Below are 22,616 nucleotides of genomic sequence, written 5' to 3' on the forward strand. Positions count from 1 at the left end.
CAAGTTTTAGGATTTTTTTGTTGTTTGGGTACTAATACTAGCTTACATACCAAATTTCAGTTTTCTAGGACTTCAGGAAGTACCTTAAGAATTTTGTTGATCATCAGTGAGTGAGTGAGTGAGTGACGAAATCGGGGTATTTTAGATATCAATAAAATCTAAAGTATAAGAGCTATGCAATTGAAACTTTAGAGGTTTATTAAGTCTACCACTGACATTATATCCTGAAAATTTTGTTTATCTGGTATAACCCAAACTCAAGTTATGAAGGTTCAAAAATACGACGAAGCGCTTCGAGAAAAGGTAGGTAGTGCCCTTGCGCTTCGCTTGGCTCGTCTTGGCGGGGCACTACCGTGCCCCCAGATTGTACTCTGTCGTCACCACCTTATTTTCTGCAAATTGTTTTAGCACATAGTTATCACAAATACATTAGCCAGTCTCTAAAGTAAAACAAAACTAAAAAGCCTTATGCCTTATAGACATTGGATCCTCTACAAATATGCCTCGAAGTATGAACAATATCGCATCAATCATGAATATATACAACTTGGTACAATCTGTCTGTGCGTGTGTTTGTCTTTATATCGGTATCGATGTAATATCGGCGGCGTAATGTTTGGGGGCAAGGTCGCTGTGTAATGACAAGTTCTGCCTATAAATAAATATTGAATTTGGTCGAAAAGTTTACCTACTTTTTTATGGTATAAGCCGGTAAACGAGCAGACGGATCACCTGATGGTAAGTAATCGCCGCCGCCCATGGACACTTGAAACACCAGAGGCATTACAAGTGCGTTGCCAGCCTTTTGTGGGTTAGGAATTTAAGGGTTGTTGGGGAATCGGGGATTGGAAAGATTGGGAAGGGCGGTAATTGGGCCTCCGATAACCTCACTCACACAACGAAACATAACGCTTCGGTTGTTTCACGTCGGTTTTCTGCTCGGCCGTGGTATCACTTCGGTGGAGCCGACCCATTAGTGCCGATGCATGACGAACCCACAATTAAATTATCGATATAATAATATGTATATCGGCGGCATAATATATGAGGGCAAGGTCGCTATGTAATGACAAGTTCTGCCTATAAATATAAATAAATATTGAATTTGGTCGTAAAGTTTACCTACTGTGATGGTAGTTAAGTTCTTTAGTAACTAACTAGTTTAAATAGAGTTGTTTAGAAAAAAAAATCGGGGTAGTAATTTCATTAGCACGTGCGTTTAAAGTTCCAAAATACCTACCTAGTTACTAGTCTTCCGATAACGCGGGCGCCTCACTGCTAACAGCTGATCATGCGAAAGCACGCGCGCGCGAAATTTTGTTGTTTTGTTATTGTGATAAAAATAAAACTAACGAGTATACAAAAAAGTTTCTTCGGGAAAGTTGTTTGTAATCATGAGTACAATCACGTGTTTAAATATCGTTCACTAATTACTAGTCACCCTATGTACCCCCTACCTTATCACACACAGTTTATAAGCTTTAAAACATCGTAATGATACCCATCATTAAGTTCACATCATTCCCTGTCATCGACCCGACCACTGATCGTTCATTACTGTACAACTGATGATGCTATCATCATCATCACGCCATATTTACTACGAGGGGGCGGCCAGAGACGGTTATGATGACACGCTCGGAACAACTGATGTTATCTAGGGACCGTCGTATTACCGGACAGTAATGTTGATAGGTAATCAATTAGGGAGTAATGGTGGTTTCTGTACCCTAAAAGTAATCGAAACTAGAGCGCGTTCGGTCCTCTGATTGGTTGGTTTATATTACCCAGCCAATCAGAGCGCTAAACACGATCTCGTCGATCAGGGATGTGACGGAGGTATTTTATCGGAACCGAAAGCGGAATCAGTTTTTACATTTGCTTTATCGGAATCGGAATCGATTTAATGCTTGGACTTCCGAATTAAAAGTGTCGCTTTCGATTTAAAAGTGTCGGAGCCCAAGCTCCGTAACATTCCTGGTTACGATTACTTTAAACGTAAAGCAAACTCTTACTAAGGGTACAGAAAGTTTAGAACGTATAAGGTAGAGTGATATACAATTCCTATTCAATTCATTTAAGAGATTTATGATTTTGAAACATCATTGGACCGGTTTAGGTTTATGGATTCGGCGTCAATTTATATTTAATGCTAAATTAAACATTATATTTTTCTATAGCCAGTCAGACGTTATAACTATGTACTTTAACTTAATTTTGTCTCAATATGTAATTAGTAATGAAACTACAAAACCTATGAAGATATCCGTCAACCCTCATTGCTACAACAACAGAACGCCGGAACTCGCCACCACAACCAGCTCGACGCAATACTCGACACACTCTGACATTGTACATTGTCCACACAGACGCAACATGTAAGCTGTGAACAACGCCATCTAGTGAGATGAACACACAACCGCCATACACCGCCATCTAGTGAGATGAAGATACAAACGGTGGCGGGCAGGGCGGTGGTATGCGAGGAGCCGCCGCGGTCCACGGCGTACTACTACGCGGACCTCGAGCGCATCAAACGCAGCGAGCCCGCGCCTGCGCAGTCCCCGCCCACCGCGCTCAGCGAGTACGTCGCCGCCTGCGACGTGGCCGACGATGGCGCCGTGCGAGAAGTACCTCCGCTCCGCGACAGAGGGCGCCAGCGGAGCCTCCCTGAGTACTCCCGCAAAGAGGACACGTATTCCACAGCGGGCACGTTTCCGATGCCCGAGCCGAAGGAGAAGGAGCCGTTGTTAGCTGAGTTGGAAGTAGTGGGCAGGTTGCCGCTGTCGCAGCTAGATGGCGCCAGCGGCGTGCGTCGCAGCCGCAGCTGGTACCTGTGCTGCCCCAACGTGCCGGACGAGGAGATCTCCCGCGAGTCCTCGTGGCGCTACTCCAGCCTGCGCCCCGTGACGGCGCCGCCCGCGCCCAACAACACCGCGCCCCACACGCTCACCATGACGGTACGTCGCGAGCTACGCGAACTTCATTACGGTGGTGGCGGGGATTTAATCATAACTATGTGTGTGTGTGTGTGTGTGATTCGGGAAGGGAGGATACTCCTACTAAGCTTTAGTGATCAAGCAGGCTACTGTCTAACACTTTTACGTCTGGATTTTTAAATTGTGTAAGCGCGCCATCTATTGGCACATTCTCAAACTAACAAGCTAACTTAATTCACAATTTGCATCAACAGGTGGCAGGTCAGAGCTCAGGCCGCGAGGACGTGGCGTCGCTGCGCGCGGAACGGGACGCGCTAGCTCGAGCACTAGCGGCCGAGCGACAGCGCGCGGCGACGGCGGCACGCGCGCACGACGCGCGACTCGCGGAGTTGCACGGCGTTATTGCGGAGCTCGTGCGGCGACGCGCGCACGACAAACACGCGCGGGCTATACCTGAGGAGGATGTTTCAGGTAGGTACATTAATACTTGCTGAGTAAACAGATAATACAGATATACATATATGGGCTTAATGTTCAAATTAAGGTTCAAAAAAAGGGACTGCATCGTTGGCCGAGTGGTTGCAAGTGCGACTGCCGGGAAAGGGGTCTCGGGTTCGATTCCCGGGTCGGGCAAAGTATTACTGGGCTTTTTTCGGTTTTTCGAAAATTTCTCAGTAGTAGTACGGAGTCTGGAAATGTGTCCGGTATATGGCAATAGGCTCACCACCTATTACATGGGACTTACAACGTAAATTGTGAAAAGTGGGTGTACACAGTGGCATTACGTGCCATAATGTGCACCTCTGCCTACCCCTTCGGGGATTAAAGGCGTGACGATATGTATGTATGTTCAAATATTCAATCGTCACTAAATTGTAAGACGCTCTCAGAAATAGTTCTGTTTCTACAAATTCTTTATAAATGAAAGAGATAGCACGATATTTAAGTACAACTTAAAATTGAGTAGCGTTTCTGTATTCGGGCTTAACACGCCAAACTACACGAAATTTGATAAAAATATGATATAGTTTTTATGCAATCATTATCATCAGCCTATAAGTGGCCACTGCTGTCCAAAGGCCTCTTCTCACACGGAGAAGGTTTGAGCATTAATCACCACGCTTGCTCAATGCGGATTGGCGATTTCAAACTTATAATCAGAAATTATAAGCGCAGGTTTCCTCACGATGTTTTCCTTCACCGTTTGTCAGTGGTGTCTAAATAATCTTAGAAAGTACATATAACTCGGAAAAACTCACATTGGTACTTGCCGTTGGTAAGTTTCAAGACCGCACTCTAATGGATTTTTTTATGAAACACGCCGGTAATCGAGCAGACGTATTACCTGATGGTAAGCAATCGCCGCCGCCCATGGACACTTGAAACACCAGAGGCGTTACAAGTGCGTTGCCAGCTTTTTGGGAGTTAGGAATTTAAGGGTTGTTGTTCGGGAATGGGGATGGGGAAGATTGGGAAGGGGGGAATTGGGCCTCCGGTAACCTCAGTCACACAACGAAACACAACGCAAGCGTTGTTTCACGTCGGTTTTCTGCTCGGCCGTGGTATCACCCCTCTCTCATGGATGAGAAGACACGACACACTTCATACAATACTTTGCTACAATGATTACAGACGAGTGCGAGTCGACGACACAGCCGGCGGGCGAGCTGGACAACGACGCCGACCACTCGCGGACTGACCAGGTGAGGACCCTCGGGTACATCATTTCGGATCCTGGAGACATTACCACCTAGGGGTGTAGGTAGAGAAGACTCTACTTAGGGTGTACTGGTGATTTTAATAATCTTTCCATGTGACTTCATTTTGTCTCAATGAAAATGAAACGGACATATGGCAAGATGCCATCCGTACATGGTAGATGTTCCACCAATTGGCCCGAAGCGCTTTGCTTCAGGTTTCCTTGTACTAACCAGTAAGAAATGGACTCCTTGTTGGTGTCTGTGTTTCCTGCCAACTATAACTTGGTTGTCTTAAAGTCCCAAGTGAACAGGTTCCTCGTAGGTAGGCGTGCTTCATCGTCAGCCGCATCTTTGCTTACCACCAGGCGAGATGATGGCGAAACGCCATCCTATTAGTATAAAAAACTAAAATTTCTATTCTACCGTTTTCCAGAACGACACATCATCAGCCCTAAGTCCCGAGCTGCCCACGCCGCAGGAGTCCAAAGTGGAGAACACTATACCGGCCACCTTCGAAGACCTGCCCACTGATACGGAGACTAGCGCGCACGAGATCAAGTAAGGATGGTGTATCACTCAACTAGCTTGTCACAGTACCGATCACAAATTTGTTAAGCGCGCCATCTGTTAGTTGATTCCTGAACTATCAACTGTATGTGGTACAGTATACGAGATCAAGTACGGATGGTGTATCACTCAACTAGCTTGTCACAGAATCAAATTTGTTAAGCACGCCATCTGTTAGTTGATTCCTGAACTATCAAAGTCAAAGTCAAAATTATTTATTTCAATTAGACCAGGAAGGCACTTTTGAACGTCAAAGCAAATATAATAATATTAATAACGTCTGTCTGTCGGTCAGTCCTCTAGTTGCTCTATTTGCTCGTTCTAAAGTGTAGATTCCTATGGAGAAGAACGAGCAAGAATCTCTAACTCTGTATGTAAGACAGTATGTGGCGATAGATGTCGCCATTAGCTTAGTGTTGTTTTCAGATCATCTCATAAAGAGTCATGAACATTTCAATGTTTGAAATGTTTTTTGACTTTGTATATTGTATGTCGACAGGGCGGAATGTCCACGCGTGGAGGTAACGACGCCCTCCTTGGCGGAGCAGTGCGACACCAGCCTCAACCTCTCTGAGAGGGACTCCGACCTCTGTCTCAGCACTGCGCGGTACTTTATTACTACTTCTTCATTTACTGATTTGAACACTCATTCATTTACTCATTTACTCTCTCACACAATAACTCACTCACTTGATCTATCCACTCATTCACTTACTCACTCACTCATTCCCTCACTCACTAATCACTCACCACTCACTCACTTACTCACTCATTCACTCACTCATTCGCTTAATCCTGTATTAAAATATAGTCGTGTATCATTCCAGTTGCTGCGACAACGTGGTGGGTTCGGACACGCTAGGGGGCGGGGCTAGTGGCGCGGGGGGTGGGGCCAGCGAGGGGGCGGGGGGCAGCTGTGAGAGGGAGAGGGGGTCGCCTGACTCGCCTACACTCTATACTCCTTGTACCGGTATGTATGTAGTGTACTTGATAAAGTATTCTGTGCCTTATTGTATGGGTATAAAGTAGAGTATCCCTTGTATAGTTGAGACTGTATACTTTGGTATTGGTATGTGGAGTGCTTGTTAAGGTATTTTGTGCCTTATAATGTGAATATAACGTTCTAGTTTGCGTGGTACATATGTAACTTATATTGTACAACGTCTGCCAAGCTACAATAGACCTTATATCATTACCTATAAAGCATAGGCGTAGCCAGGGGGGGGAGGGGAAAATGCGTCCCTAGACATTACAGAGACCCCTCCCGAAAAATGCGTACCTAGAAATTACAGAGCGTTATTTTTCTAGTTAGCATAGTACATCCCCTGTTTGGCAAAGGTGTCTATGACTAGATAGTCATGAATCTGTGTATTACATATTACATAAATGTTTATTTTTTTCATGTATGAAGGAAGTTCTTTTTTTTTGGTCCACAGGGCGGAATGCCCACGCGTGGAGGTAACAACGCCCTTGGCGGAGCAGTGCGACACTAGCCTCAACCTCTCTGAGAGGGACTCCGACCCTGCCTTAGCACTGCGCGGTATTTTATATTACTTCTTCGTATTAACAATATACACACTCATTCACTCACTCACAGACACTCAGAGCTCACTTACCTATCCACTCATTCACTTACTCACCCACACACATTCGTTCATTCGCTCAGATTCCCTACTCATCAGCTTCCTCAAGACTCAGGAGTCCGACTCCAGCAGTACCACAACACGACGACGTGACTCATCATTCACTACATTCATTCCCTCACTCATTGATTTACAGACAGACAGACAGACTGACAGACAGACAGACAGACTGACAGACAGACAGACAGACTGGACAGACAGACAGACAGACAGAAGACGGAGGAGTCCGACTCCAGCAGTCCGCAACACGACGACGTGAGTATATTCACTATTACACACATACAGACAGACAGACAGACAGACAGACTGACAGACAGACAGACAGACTGACAGACAGACAGACAGAAGACGGAGGAGTCCGACTCCAGCAGTCCGCAACACGACGACGTGAGTATATTCACTACATACATATATACAGCTACAGACAGACAGACTGACAGACAGACAGACAGACTGACAGACAGACAGACAGACTGGCAGGCCAAGATGACAGACAGACAGACAGACAGACTGACAGAAGACGGAGGAGTCCGACTCCAGCAGTCCGCAACACGACGACGTGAGTATATTCACTACATACATACATACAGACAGACAGACAGACAGACAGACAGACTGACAGAAGACGGAGGAGTCCGACTCCAGCAGTCCGCAACACGACGACGTGAGTATATTCACTACATACATACATACATACAGACAGACAGACTGACAGACAGACAGACAGACAGACAGACAGACAGACTGACAGACAGACAGACAGAAGACGGAGGAGTCCGACTCCAGCAGTCCGCAACACGACGACGTGAGTATATTCACTACATACATACATACAGACAGACAGACAGACTGACAGACAGACAGACAGACAGACAGACAGAAGACGGAGGAGTCCGACTCCAGCAGTCCGCAACACGACGACGTGAGTATATTCACTAGTACACACATACAGACAGACAGACTGACAGACAGACAGACAGACAGACAGAAGACGGAGGAGTCCGACTCCAGCAGTCCGCAACACGACGACGTGAGTATATTCACTACATACATACATACAGACAGACAGACAGACAGACAGACAGACAGACAGACAGACAGACAGAAGACGGAGGAGTCCGACTCCAGCAGTCCGCAACACGACGACGTGAGTATATTCACTAGTACACACATACAGACAGACAGACAGACAGACTGACAGACAGACAGACAGACAGACAGACAGACAGACGGAGGAGTCCGACTCCAGCAGTCCGCAACACGACGACGTGAGTATATTGAACTTCAAGGCAAATATTAAAAACTAGCGACCCGCCCCAACTTCGCATAGGTGCAATGGTGATATATTATGCATGTATTATACCTTTCTGTTGAATCACTCTATTACAAAAAACCGCATCAAAATCCGTTGCGTAATTTTAAAGATTTAAGCATACAGACAAACAGACAAAAGCAGTGACTTTGTTTTATACTGTGTAGTGATGTCTGTCTGTCGGTCAGTCCTCTAGTTGCTCTAATTGCTCGTTCCAAAGTGTAGATTCCTATGGAGAAGAACGAGCAAGAAACTCCATAGGTTACTCTTTTTCAATCAGATTCACAATACAATACTTATCATCTATTAATTAAAAATCTATTTAGTCCGTCAGTTAGGTAATGAAAGAATATTAGACACGTATTTTTTTATTTTGTCGTATAAGATAACAATACTTAGATAAAACGAATCAAAGTTTAGGAGTAGTAGCAAATACGTCATTTCTACGTACAAAACGTACCTAGAAGTGACGTCACGCGATATTTCAAATCTATATAATATCTTCGAAAGTATTTGTTTCCGTAAGAAAATAAAAAATACGTGTGTAATGTTTTAAAATAATCTACAAGACGGACATTGAAATAAACATTAGTCATAGGGGTGATTTTTCAAAAAACTTTAACTTTTATTTAACAAATCATTATTCTCCCGCGTTATTAAGCATCGTGGTAGCTTATTATCATCCTTATTTTTATTGGATTGGTTGAGAGCAGTGTCACGGCTTAATTTATTGAAACCAAATTTTGTGTTTCAATCGGCAGAATTGTTAACTTTTGGTTGAGGATAATGACGCCGTTAACATTTTGTGTATTTTTTTCGGAAAATCATCTATCTACCGTATGTGTTCCAGTGGTGGAGTGCAGACAAACTGTCTGTGGACGTGTGCGCACACGCAGAGCTCAGGGAGGCACTGCTCGCTGCGCAGGACCAGGGTACGTACTCTGTATATGTTCATTGTATACTCAGTATACTATGAATCTGCTATTTGAATGAATAACTAGACCAAATATTGATTGAATAAACGTTTCTCAACATTTGACTAGTTAGCTCTTAGTAGTGTACCCTGAGTATAAGTTTTCTTTACGTTTAAAGTAATCGAATCGAGAGAGCGTTCGGTGCTCTGATTGACCGGTTCGAATAAACAAAAACAACAACCAATCAGTACCCTTAGTACGAGTTTGCTTTACGTTGAACGAAAACGAAACGAGAGCGTTCGGCGCTGTGATTGGCCGGCTCCAATGAACTCACCAATCGGAACGCCGAACGCGCTTTGCAAAACAAAGCATACTAGTACTAAGGCCCAAGAGCACCGGACCGTACTGATTGTACTATAGCCCGTTAAACAGACAGATGATTGAATTTACTTCAGTTTTGAGGCGCTAGTAGTCAACAAAAGGGTAGATTTAGTATTTAGTTGCACTAATTTCAGGATGGAAATGGTTTTAGGTGTTAGCGCTTTTGTCCTTAATGATATCCATCCGAGCGCTACACCACATGTTATTGTCCATATTTAAGTATTTCAGGAGCTTTTGTACGTTTTGAGGTTACAATATGGAAATTTATGTCATTAGGGCTTATTACGAGTTCGTTTTACGTTGAGCGAGATTGAAACATTATCGTGTTCGGCGGTCTGATTGGTTGGCTCAAAAGAGATAACCCATATTCATTCATTAAGTCTCTTACTCACTCATCCGTTTACTCAATCACTCGGTACTTACTCTCTCACTACTCACTCCTTACTTACTTACTTACTCACTCACTCACTCACTCGTCCATTCACTCAATTACCCGCTCATTCACACATTTATTTACTCACTCATTTACTGACTCACTCACTCTCTTATTCACTCACTCACTCATTCACTCACTCACTCATTCCTTCACTCACTCATTTACTCATTCACAATGAACCAACTAATCGGAGGACTAAACACAGTAACGTTTCGATCTCGTCCAACTTAAATCGATCTCGTACCTTGTCGTGGAAGCTACTTACATGTATATGTATATCTATACTTCATTTGTAAAGCTAAAGGGTTGCTATGTCTGTTGGTATGTTTGAACGTGCTAATCTCCGGAACGACTGGTCTGATTATAATGATTGTATTTATGTCCGACAGAGGGCGGGTGTGTGTGGGCGGCGCGGTGCGCGGGGCTGCGGGCCGAGCGCCGCGTGCTGCACTGTGCACTCGCACGGGCCGCCGACACTGCGCACAGGTACTGTACACTGGACACTCGACACTGTACACTGTACACTGTACATACAGAGGGCGGGGCTGCGGGCCGAGCGCCGCGTGCTGCACTGTGCACTCGCACGGGCCGCCGACACTGCGCACAGGTACTGTACACTGGACACTCGACACTGTACACTGTACACTGTACATACAGAGGGCGGGGCTGCGGGCCGAGCGCCGCGTGCTGCACTGTGCACTCGCACGGGCCGCCGACACTGCGCACAGGTACTGTACACTGGACACTCGACACTGTACACTGTACACTGTACATACAGAGGGCGGGGCTGCGGGCCGAGCGCCGCGTGCTGCACTGTGCACTCGCACGGGCCGCCGACACTGCGCACAGGTACTGTACACTGGACACTCGACACTGTACACTGTACACTGTACATACAGAGGGCGGGGCTGCGGGCCGAGCGCCGCGTGCTGCACTGTGCACTCGCACGGGCCGCCGACACTGCGCACAGGTACTGTACACTGGACACTCGACACTGTACACTGTACACTGTACATACAGAGGGCGGGGCTGCGGGCCGAGCGCCGCGTGCTGCACTGTGCACTCGCACGGGCCGCCGACACTGCGCACAGGTACTGTACACTGGACACTCGACACTGTACACTGTACACTGTACATACAGAGGGCGGGGCTGCGGGCCGAGCGCCGCGTGCTGCACTGTGCACTCGCACGGGCCGCCGACACTGCGCACAGGTACTGTACACTGGACACTCGACACTGTACACTGTACACTGTACATACAGAGGGCGGGGCTGCGGGCCGAGCGCCGCGTGCTGCACTGTGCACTCGCACGGGCCGCCGACACTGCGCACAGGTACTGTACACTGGACACTCGACACTGTACACTGTACACTGTACATACAGAGGGCGGGGCTGCGGGCCGAGCGCCGCGTGCTGCACTGTGCACTCGCACGGGCCGCCGACACTGCGCACAGGTACTGTACACTGGACACTCGACACTGTACACTGTACACTGTACATACAGAGGGCGGGGCTGCGGGCCGAGCGCCGCGTGCTGCACTGTGCACTCGCACGGGCCGCCGACACTGCGCACAGGTACTGTACACTGGACACTCGACACTGTACACTGTACACTGTACATACAGAGGGCGGGGCTGCGGGCCGAGCGCCGCGTGCTGCACTGTGCACTCGCACGGGCCGCCGACACTGCGCACAGGTACTGTACACTGGACACTCGACACTGTACACTGTACACTGTACATACAGAGGGCGGGGCTGCGGGCCGAGCGCCGCGTGCTGCACTGTGCACTCGCACGGGCCGCCGACACTGCGCACAGGTACTGTACACTGGACACTCGACACTGTACACTGTACACTGTACATACAGAGGGCGGGGAACATATTTTATCTTCCCAAATTTTCTAATCCCGAATTTTTTACTTCCGAAATGTTGGCAATGCATTGTAACTCCTTGTAATGTTCCAAATGTCCATTTCAGGTTGTATTGCGCGTGCGCAGTGTCGGAGTCGACGTCGGTGTCGCTGTGTTGCGCGCTGCGCGCCGCCGACCGCGCGCTCGAGACATACGACGTGCTGCTGGCGCTCGCAGAGACCGCCGCCGCCACGCACACGCACCAGGTACGCACACCACACGCACACCACACGCACACCACACGCACACACACATACATACATACATCGAGACATACGACGTGCTGCTGGCGCTCGCAGAGACCGCCGCCGCCACGCACACGCACCAGGTACGCACACCACACGCACACCACACGCACACCACACGCACACACACATACATACATACATCGAGACATACGACGTGCTGCTGGCGCTCGCAGAGACCGCCGCCGCCACGCACACGCACCAGGTACGCACACCACACGCACACCACACGCACACCACACGCACACACACATACATACATACATCGAGACATACGACGTGCTGCTGGCGCTCGCAGAGACCGCCGCCGCCACGCACACGCACCAGGTACGCACACCACACGCACACCACACGCACACCACACGCACACACACATACATACATACATCGAGACATACGACGTGCTGCTGGCGCTCGCAGAGACCGCCGCCGCCACGCACACGCACCAGGTACGCACACCACACGCACACCACACGCACACCACACGCACACCACACGCACACCACACGCACACACACATACATACATACATCGAGACATACGACGTGCTGCTGGCGCTCGCAGAGACCGCCGCCGCCACGCACACGCACCAGGTACGCACACCACACGCACACCACACGCACACCACACGCACACACACATACATACATACATCGAGACATACGACGTGCTGCTGGCGCTCGCAGAGACCGCCGCCGCCACGCACACGCACCAGGTACGCACACCACACGCACACCACACGCACACACACATACATACATACATCGAGACATACGACGTGCTGCTGGCGCTCGCAGAGACCGCCGCCGCCACGCACACGCACCAGGTACGCACACCACACGCACACCACACGCACACCACACGCACACACACATACATACATACATCGAGACATACGACGTGCTGCTGGCGCTCGCAGAGACCGCCGCCGCCACGCACACGCACCAGGTACGCACACCACACGCACACCACACGCACACCACACGCACACACACATACATACATACATCGAGACATACGACGTGCTGCTGGCGCTCGCAGAGACCGCCGCCGCCACGCACACGCACCAGGTACGCACACCACACGCACACCACACGCACACCACACGCACACACACATACATACATACATCGAGACATACGACGTGCTGCTGGCGCTCGCAGAGACCGCCGCCGCCACGCACACGCACCAGGTACGCACACCACACGCACACCACACGCACACCACACGCACACACACATACATACATACATCGAGACATACGACGTGCCGCTGGCGCTCGCAGAGACCGCCGCCGCCACGCACACGCACCAGGTACGCACACCACACGCACACCACACGCACACCACACGCACACACACATACATACATACATCGAGACATACGACGTGCTGCTGGCGCTCGCAGAGACCGCCGCCGCCACGCACACGCACCAGGTACGCACACCACACGCACACCACACGCACACCACACGCACACACACATACATACATACATCGAGACATACGACGTGCTGCTGGCGCTCGCAGAGACCGCCGCCGCCACGCACACGCACCAGGTACGCACACCACACGCACACCACACGCACACCACACGCACACACACATACATACATACATCGAGACATACGACGTGCTGCTGGCGCTCGCAGAGACCGCCGCCGCCACGCACACGCACCAGGTACGCACACCACACGCACACCACACGCACACCACACGCACACCACACGCACACACACATACATACATACATCGAGACATACGACGTGCTGCTGGCGCTCGCAGAGACCGCCGCCGCCACGCACACGCACCAGGTACGCACACCACACGCACACCACACGCACACCACACGCACACACACATACATACATACATCGAGACATACGACGTGCTGCTGGCGCTCGCAGAGACCGCCGCCGCCACGCACACGCACCAGGTACGCACACCACACGCACACCACACGCACACCACACGCACACCACACGCACACCACACGCACACACACATACATACATACATCGAGACATACGACGTGCTGCTGGCGCTCGCAGAGACCGCCGCCGCCACGCACACGCACCAGGTACGCACACCACACGCACACCACACGCACACCACACGCACACACACATACATACATACATCGAGACATACGACGTGCTGCTGGCGCTCGCAGAGACCGCCGCCGCCACGCACACGCACCAGGTACGCACACCACACGCACACCACACGCACACCACACGCACACACACATACATACATACATCGAGACATACGACGTGCTGCTGGCGCTCGCAGAGACCGCCGCCGCCACGCACACGCACCAGGTACGCACACCACACGCACACCACACGCACACCACACGCACACCACACGCACACCACACGCACACACACATACATACATACATCGAGACATACGACGTGCTGCTGGCGCTCGCAGAGACCGCCGCCGCCACGCACACGCACCAGGTACGCACACCACACGCACACCACACGCACACCACACGCACACCACACGCACACCACACGCACACACACATACATACATACATCGAGACATACGACGTGCTGCTGGCGCTCGCAGAGACCGCCGCCGCCACGCACACGCACCAGGTACGCACACCACACGCACACCACACGCACACCACACGCACACACACATACATACATACATCGAGACATACGACGTGCTGCTGGCGCTCGCAGAGACCGCCGCCGCCACGCACACGCACCAGGTACGCACACCACACGCACACCACACGCACACCACACGCACACCACACGCACACCACACGCACACACACATACATACATACATCGAGACATACGACGTGCTGCTGGCGCTCGCAGAGACCGCCGCCGCCACGCACACGCACCAGGTACGCACACCACACGCACACCACACGCACACACACATACATACATACATCGAGACATACGACGTGCTGCTGGCGCTCGCAGAGACCGCCGCCGCCACGCACACGCACCAGGTACGCACACCACACGCACACCACACGCACACCACACGCACACCACACGCACACCAAACGCACACACACATACATACATACATCGAGACATACGACGTGCTGCTGGCGCTCGCAGAGACCGCCGCCGCCACGCACACGCACCAGGTACGCACACCACACGCACACCACACGCACACCACACGCACACCACACGCACACCACACGCACACCACACGCACACACACATACATACATACATCGAGACATACGACGTGCTGCTGGCGCTCGCAGAGACCGCCGCCGCCACGCACACGCACCAGGTACGCACACCACACGCACACCACACGCACACCACACGCACACACACATACATACATACATCGAGACATACGACGTGCTGCTGGCGCTCGCAGAGACCGCCGCCGCCACGCACACGCACCAGGTACGCACACCACACGCACACCACACGCACACCACACGCACACACACGCACACCACACGCACACACACATACATACATACATACATACATCGAGACATACGACGTGCTGCTGGCGCTCGCAGAGACCGCCGCCGCCACGCACACGCACCAGGTACGCACACCACACGCACACCACACGCACACCACACGCACACCACACGCACACCACACGCACACACACATACATACATACATCGAGACATACGACGTGCTGCTGGCGCTCGCAGAGACCGCCGCCGCCACGCACACGCACCAGGTACGCACACCACACGCACACCACACGCACACCACACGCACACCACACGCACACACACATACATACATACATCGAGACATACGACGTGCTGCTGGCGCTCGCAGAGACCGCCGCCGCCACGCACACGCACCAGGTACGCACACCACACGCACACCACACGCACACCACACGCACACCACACGCACACACACATACATACATACATCGAGACATACGACGTGCTGCTGGCGCTCGCAGAGACCGCCGCCGCCACGCACACGCACCAGGTACGCACACCACACGCACACCACACGCACACCACACGCACACCACACGCACACCACACGCACACCACACGCACACACACATACATACATACATCGAGACATACGACGTGCTGCTGGCGCTCGCAGAGACCGCCGCCGCCACGCACACGCACCAGGTACGCACACCACACGCACACCACACGCACACCACACGCACACCACACGCACACACACATACATACATACATCGAGACATACGACGTGCTGCTGGCGCTCGCAGAGACCGCCGCCGCCACGCACACGCACCAGGTACGCACACCACACGCACACCACACGCACACCACACGCACACCACACGCACACACACATACATACATACATCGAGACATACGACGTGCTGCTGGCGCTCGCAGAGACCGCCGCCGCCACGCACACGCACCAGGTACGCACACCACACGCACACCACACGCACACCACACGCACACCACACGCACACCACACGCACACCACACGCACACACACATACATACATACATCGAGACATACGACGTGCTGCTGGCGCTCGCAGAGACCGCCGCCGCCACGCACACGCACCAGGTACGCACAAAACACGCACACCACACGCACACCACACGCACACCACACGCACACACACATACATACATACATCGAGACATACGACGTGCTGCTGGCGCTCGCAGAGACCGCCGCCGCCACGCACACGCACCAGGTACGCACACCACACGCACACCACACGCACACCACACGCACACCACACGCACACCACACGCACACCACACGCACACCACACGCACACACACATACATACATACATCGAGACATACGACGTGCTGCAGGCGCTCGCAGAGACCGCCGCCGCCACGCACACGCACCAGGTACGCACACCACACGCACACCACACGCACACCACACGCACACCACACGCACACCACACGCACACCACACGCACACACACATACATACATACATCGAGACATACGACGTGCTGCTGGCGCTCGCAGAGACCGCCGCCGCCACGCACACGCACCAGGTACGCACACCACACGCACACCACACGCACACCACACGCACACACACATACATACATACATCGAGACATACGACGTGCTGCTGGCGCTCGCAGAGACCGCCGCCGCCACGCACACGCACCAGGTACGCACACCACACGCACACCACACGCACACCACACGCACACACACATACATACATACATCGAGACATACGACGTGCTGCTGGCGCTCGCAGAGACCGCCGCCGCCACGCACACGCACCAGGTACGCACACCACACGCACACCACACGCACACCACACGCACACACACATACATACATACATCGAGACATACGACGTGCTGCTGGCGCTCGCAGAGACCGCCGCCGCCACGCACACGCACCAGGTACGCACACCACACGCACACCACACGCACACCACACGCACACCACACGCACACACACATACATACATACATCGAGACATACGACGTGCTGCTGGCCTATAGGCCTATAGGCTAACATGTCTCTATAGGAAACATCGCGCTACGATCAATAGGAGCTGAGCAGCGGACTGTTCGACTACAAGCCACATATGTATCGCAGTATAAGGGCCATATCTCACCGAGATGCCATGGCGACGTGGCCAGCGACGTTGCCATGGCGACGTCACCAGTCGCCGCATACGGAGCGGTCGACTCTGGCTACTTGGCAACGCCGCCAGTCGGTCGCCAAGTGAATTAGCCGTCATACATCTCAGTATGAACTAGTTGGCAACGTCGCTGGCCACGTCGCCATGGCATCTCGGTGAGATATGGACCTAAAAGGTTCAGGGTTTATCAGAGAGCGCCACTACCCAGTATCTATTAAAAAACTGGTTGCCTGTAAAGTCGGTTTTACGGGCGAAGATTTTACGTGACAACGTCTTTTTCTCGGTAGAATATTTATTGATATGAATATTATTAAATTGCACAATAGGAACAAGGAATTGAATGAAAATAAGAATTGCACAAATTTTAACTATAACGCTCGAGAAAGACAGAGACAGAGACACAAGCACGCGCCGATTCAATTCGCCTAATTCTGCGCGCGCGGCCACAGAATAATAAGCGGACCGATCATAGTTGAGTGGGAGAGAGACGCAAAACATTCGCCGGTCCGGCCTCTCTCTCGTTCGGTGACTCATCGTCACGTTACCGGGCGTTACACTTTTTCATGAGTGACTCCGAGCCGCAACCTAATTTAAGACGTTGTCACGTCAAAAATTTAACTCCCGGGTAAAATAATGTTTAAAATAATTAGTTATATCAATTGCAGCGCGCCGCTACGGAGCAAGTAGCGCTGCAACTCCTGGCTCGGCTGGAGTCGGAGGGCGGCTCGCTGGGGCAGCCGCTGCTGTCGCCGGGGCCCTGGCTGCAGGCGCTGCAGGGGCCCGCGCCCTCCGCCAAGTGGGGGCCCCAGCTCGAGACCAAACTCAGGGCGCACGCTGCTAGGCTCAAGGTAAAACATACATACTAATACTATAAAGCTGAAGAGTTTGTCTGAACGCGCTAATCTCCAAAACTACTGGTCCGATTTGAATAATTCTTTTTGTGTTGAATAGTGCATTTATCGAGGAAGGCTATAGGCTATAAAACATCACGCTATGACCAATAGGAGCCGAGCAGAGCGGGTGAAACTGCGCGGAAGAAGCTAGTCTATACTAATATTATAAAGCTGAAGAGTTTGTTTGTTTGTTTGAACGCGCTAATCTCCGGAACTACTGGTCCGATTTGAATAATTCTTTTTGTGTTGGATAGAGCATTTATCGAGGAACGCTATAGGCTATATACATATCGCTATAGGCTATAAAACATCACGCTATGACCAATAGGAGCCGAGCAGAGCGGGTGAAACCGCGCGGAAGTAGCTAGTACACAATATAAATTCATTTTTATTGATTGGAAAAATGTATCAGAGAAATTGTAAACATATATTTTTTAAAAGAGTAACGATGGAGTTTCTTGCTCGTTCTTCTCCATTCGAAGCTACACTTTGCCTAGCTTCAGTGATAGACGGACTGACAGACTATTATTTCTTTCTTTGCTGATGTTTCACAAGTACTTAAGCTTTTATTGAAATAAATTATTTGGCATTTTTGTGGTTATAATTTTTGATGAAACTAGTTTTTGTCAGCGAGTTCACTCCCGTTCCGGTGAGATATAAAGTAGTCCATATATCGAGAAAGGTTATAGGCTATAAAACATCACGCTACAAACTATAGAAGCGGAGCGGGTCACGGAAGTAGCGTTGATATATAGCGAGGAGAACTTGTTTTTAGTATTGTAACTAGTTTATAATTGCATCATTGATGTCGTGGTTACGTGTCCCCCCTTCCCCCTTAAATGATAAATGATATTTATTTTGCAAATAGGTTACAATGTAACTGTTTTACATGCCAATCTCTTAAATGCCTAGATGAGGCCGGCATTTCTTATCGGACTACTCGGAGAAGAAATGTTGAAACAAACTCAGAGGCAAGGCCATCCATAAATTACGTCACACGTTAAGGGGTAGGGAGGGGGTCGACGAAGTGTGACATTGTGGGACAAGGGGTGGGAGGACATTCCCGAAAATAAATTTCGGAACTGCTGTTTTAATTAAATTATTATTTCTAGATGTAAAATTATAAAATGTGACGTCACACTAGGGAGGGGGTGGTCTCAAAAATGTGACCAATTGTGACAAGGACGGGGGAGGGGGTCAAAAATCATGAAATTCGTGTGACGTAATTTATGGATGGCCCCTAAAACGTTCGCAGGCGGACACGGTGTCACTCCGCGACAGCGCGCCGGCGCCGAAGCTGTTCTCGTACCACGACGTGGACGAGGCGGAGCTGCTGGCGGCGGGCCGCGGCTGCAGCGCGCGCGAGATGGAGGACGCGGTGGACGTGCACGACGCGCTGCTACGGCACTACGCCGGGCACAAGGTACCACGCACAATTGTCCCCCCTCCCCCCATCTTCCTGTACGGGCTGGTAGCATTCGTTCAGCACAATTGGGTAGTATCCTCGGTCTAAAATAAATTATTACAAACTTTCAATACAATAAAATATACTCTCATTCATAAAGAAGAACTACTTAATTTTCGATTTTTCTGGCTAAATTTCTACAAATAAGTCTGCTATTTGACATCAAAATCTGATGACGTCATAATAGAATATTTCATACAAAGTTCCTTAAATTCTAGAATCTATAATTTTCATTTTCTTTTCTTCTCCATTAATAGTATCTTCTGATTTATTTCGTTGCGGCATCCAAGACAGTCATTCATGTCCCTGGGACATTGGACTTCAGTGTTACATGGGAATTACAACACAAATGGTGAAAAGTGTGTGTACATTGTATAGCGGCATTACGTGCCGTAATGTGCACCTCTGCCTACCCCTTCGGGGATAAAAGGCGTGACGTTGCATATTTTTTTTTTTCAATATTATTATGAGTTTATGTATTCGAAGTAAATTATTACGATTACTTACACATTATTTACAACTTAAAAGTACCTAAAAAACCGCATATATGTTATAAACATATTTTTTTACATCAATAACTAGCTGACCCGCGCAACTTCGTTTGCGTGTATCCCGCTACTTCGACAAATACAGTCAACGCATGCCCCCGCCGCCGCGGCCGGCCCGTACCGTGCCGCAATACTAATATCGTGATATCTCCTAAACTATATGTCTAAATAACACACTGTAAACTGCAAAAATAATCTAAATTAAATGCTCGTGATGATGAACTTACTTATTATGATAAGGATATATGTATTATTGGTTATATCACCAGTTAAACATCACCCAACGAATTAAATGTTTTTTTAATACAGAAAAGTAGTTTTTGTGACTTAAATAAAAAAGCTGGATATATGTCATCGCGGACTTTTTTGTAGAACTAATAAAGACCAATGTTTTTGCTATACATTGTTCTTACTTGTATCCAACGGTATAAGCGGCGCACGCACAAATGCAATCTTCAATTAGATTTTTTTCTGACTTCTTGGACATAAATCGCTATAACTCAGCTAATATAGTTTCAATGTATTTCAATTATATATAAAAACCTGTCGGAGAAAATACTCTTTCTATTAGTGAAAACCGCATCAAAATCCGTTGCGTAGTTTTAAAGTTTTATGCATACGAAGGGACTACAGACAAAATGGGCGACTTTGTTTTATACTATGTATAGAAGATATAGAAACACATTTCTCAACTATATTATTTCCATTCACAGCAGAGTACCTCCTCCCGCCGCAGCCGGCGGTCGCGGCCCCGGCACTGGCTCGACACGCAGGCCTCCGAGACCGACCTCTGAGGACATACCCACACAGGGGGCGCCGCTACACTACACGTAGGCTATCATCACCATCAGCCGCTGCAACTTCTTCAGTGAACATTTTCCTTAATCCCCACACTTGGTGAATTGCTTGGGGATTATTGGGAAGCTATATAACCATCAACCAGAACTATCTACTAGTGTAAAGAGGAGATTTACCATAATCCCCACATCTGGTGATTTGCTTGGAGATTATTGGGAAGCTATAACCATCAACCAGAACTCTCTAGTAGTCTAAAGAGGAGGTTTGCCATAATCCCCACACTTGGCAAATTGATTGGGGATTGCATTTATATCACCGACTTTGAACAGTGGGACATACCCGGGTCCAGTAACATAAGACATTAGCCGTAGTACTGTCACTCTCACCCTTATTGCTATACTACTAAAGATCATTTTCCTTCATCGCTGTTTACTGACTAAATTCATCTCTATGTCTTTAGTGATAACGTTCAAAATCCTTCGACACGTAACATGTAGGCCGTAGTGCCATATTATTGACACAGATGGCAGCACTGCTGTTTTAATGCCAATCGTCAATTCGTTAGATGTTAATAAAACACATTGTAATGACATTAACACTCGTAATCTGTAATAATCGATTAATAAGAATCGATTGTCAACAATCGATTTTGTATCGAGATGGATTTTAAAAGTAAATGTCCACAGGCCCGCATCGTACGCATCGCACGCAACGGATTTTAGTTTGCCTTGTATAGAAACTCATACAACTGCGTCCACTGATCCGCATCGTACGGACCGCATCATCGGCAATGCCTACATGCGATGCGTACCGATGACGTCATACGGAATGCGTGCGATGCGTACGATGCGTATGCATTCACACAGACCGGCTCGGAGAGAAGAGGCTAAATAGGACACTATCACATATCGGAAATCCGATACCTTAGTTAAATTACAAAATTAAATGAGGAATACTGAAACGCTACTCAATTTTAAGTTATATACTTAATATCGTGCTATCTCTGTCTTTTATAAAGGATTTGTAGCGACACAACTATGTTTGAGAGTGTCTTAACATCGATTGGCGTTTGAGTATTTGAACATAAGTTTACTATGTATAATGACACGCCGCGTCCAAAATATTAAATTAATTAATTTTCCAGTGCCATTGTGAGTACGTGGTGATTAGGTTTATATCATTTTTGTATGATTTTTGTATACATTTTGTTTATTTTTTATTATAAAAGTGAGGCTACGCAATCTCTCATTATC

The 22,616-nt window shown here is 49.4% G+C and overlaps 1 protein-coding gene across 1 annotated transcript in view; it reads left to right on the forward strand.

Moving 5' to 3' along the window:
- Nucleotides 1–22,616, forward strand: part of LOC118281017 (uncharacterized) — a 56,269-nt gene extending 33,653 nt beyond the window's left edge. Inside the window, exons 2-14 of the mRNA XM_050700820.1 lie at nucleotides 2,370–2,960; nucleotides 3,194–3,410; nucleotides 4,572–4,642; nucleotides 5,073–5,197; nucleotides 5,706–5,813; nucleotides 6,034–6,184; nucleotides 8,031–8,117; nucleotides 9,012–9,093; nucleotides 10,282–10,378; nucleotides 11,871–12,009; nucleotides 18,325–18,507; nucleotides 19,808–19,975; nucleotides 21,279–22,616. Of these exons, the coding sequence (XP_050556777.1) occupies nucleotides 2,445–2,960; nucleotides 3,194–3,410; nucleotides 4,572–4,642; nucleotides 5,073–5,197; nucleotides 5,706–5,813; nucleotides 6,034–6,184; nucleotides 8,031–8,117; nucleotides 9,012–9,093; nucleotides 10,282–10,378; nucleotides 11,871–12,009; nucleotides 18,325–18,507; nucleotides 19,808–19,975; nucleotides 21,279–21,359 (2,025 nt within the window). The 5' untranslated portion in view covers nucleotides 2,370–2,444 and the 3' untranslated portion in view covers nucleotides 21,360–22,616. The remainder of the gene's footprint in view (nucleotides 1–2,369; nucleotides 2,961–3,193; nucleotides 3,411–4,571; nucleotides 4,643–5,072; nucleotides 5,198–5,705; nucleotides 5,814–6,033; nucleotides 6,185–8,030; nucleotides 8,118–9,011; nucleotides 9,094–10,281; nucleotides 10,379–11,870; nucleotides 12,010–18,324; nucleotides 18,508–19,807; nucleotides 19,976–21,278) is intronic.

Source organism: Spodoptera frugiperda, chromosome 19 (assembly GCF_023101765.2).
Source record: "Spodoptera frugiperda isolate SF20-4 chromosome 19, AGI-APGP_CSIRO_Sfru_2.0, whole genome shotgun sequence".
Taxonomy (NCBI): domain Eukaryota; kingdom Metazoa; phylum Arthropoda; class Insecta; order Lepidoptera; family Noctuidae; genus Spodoptera; species Spodoptera frugiperda.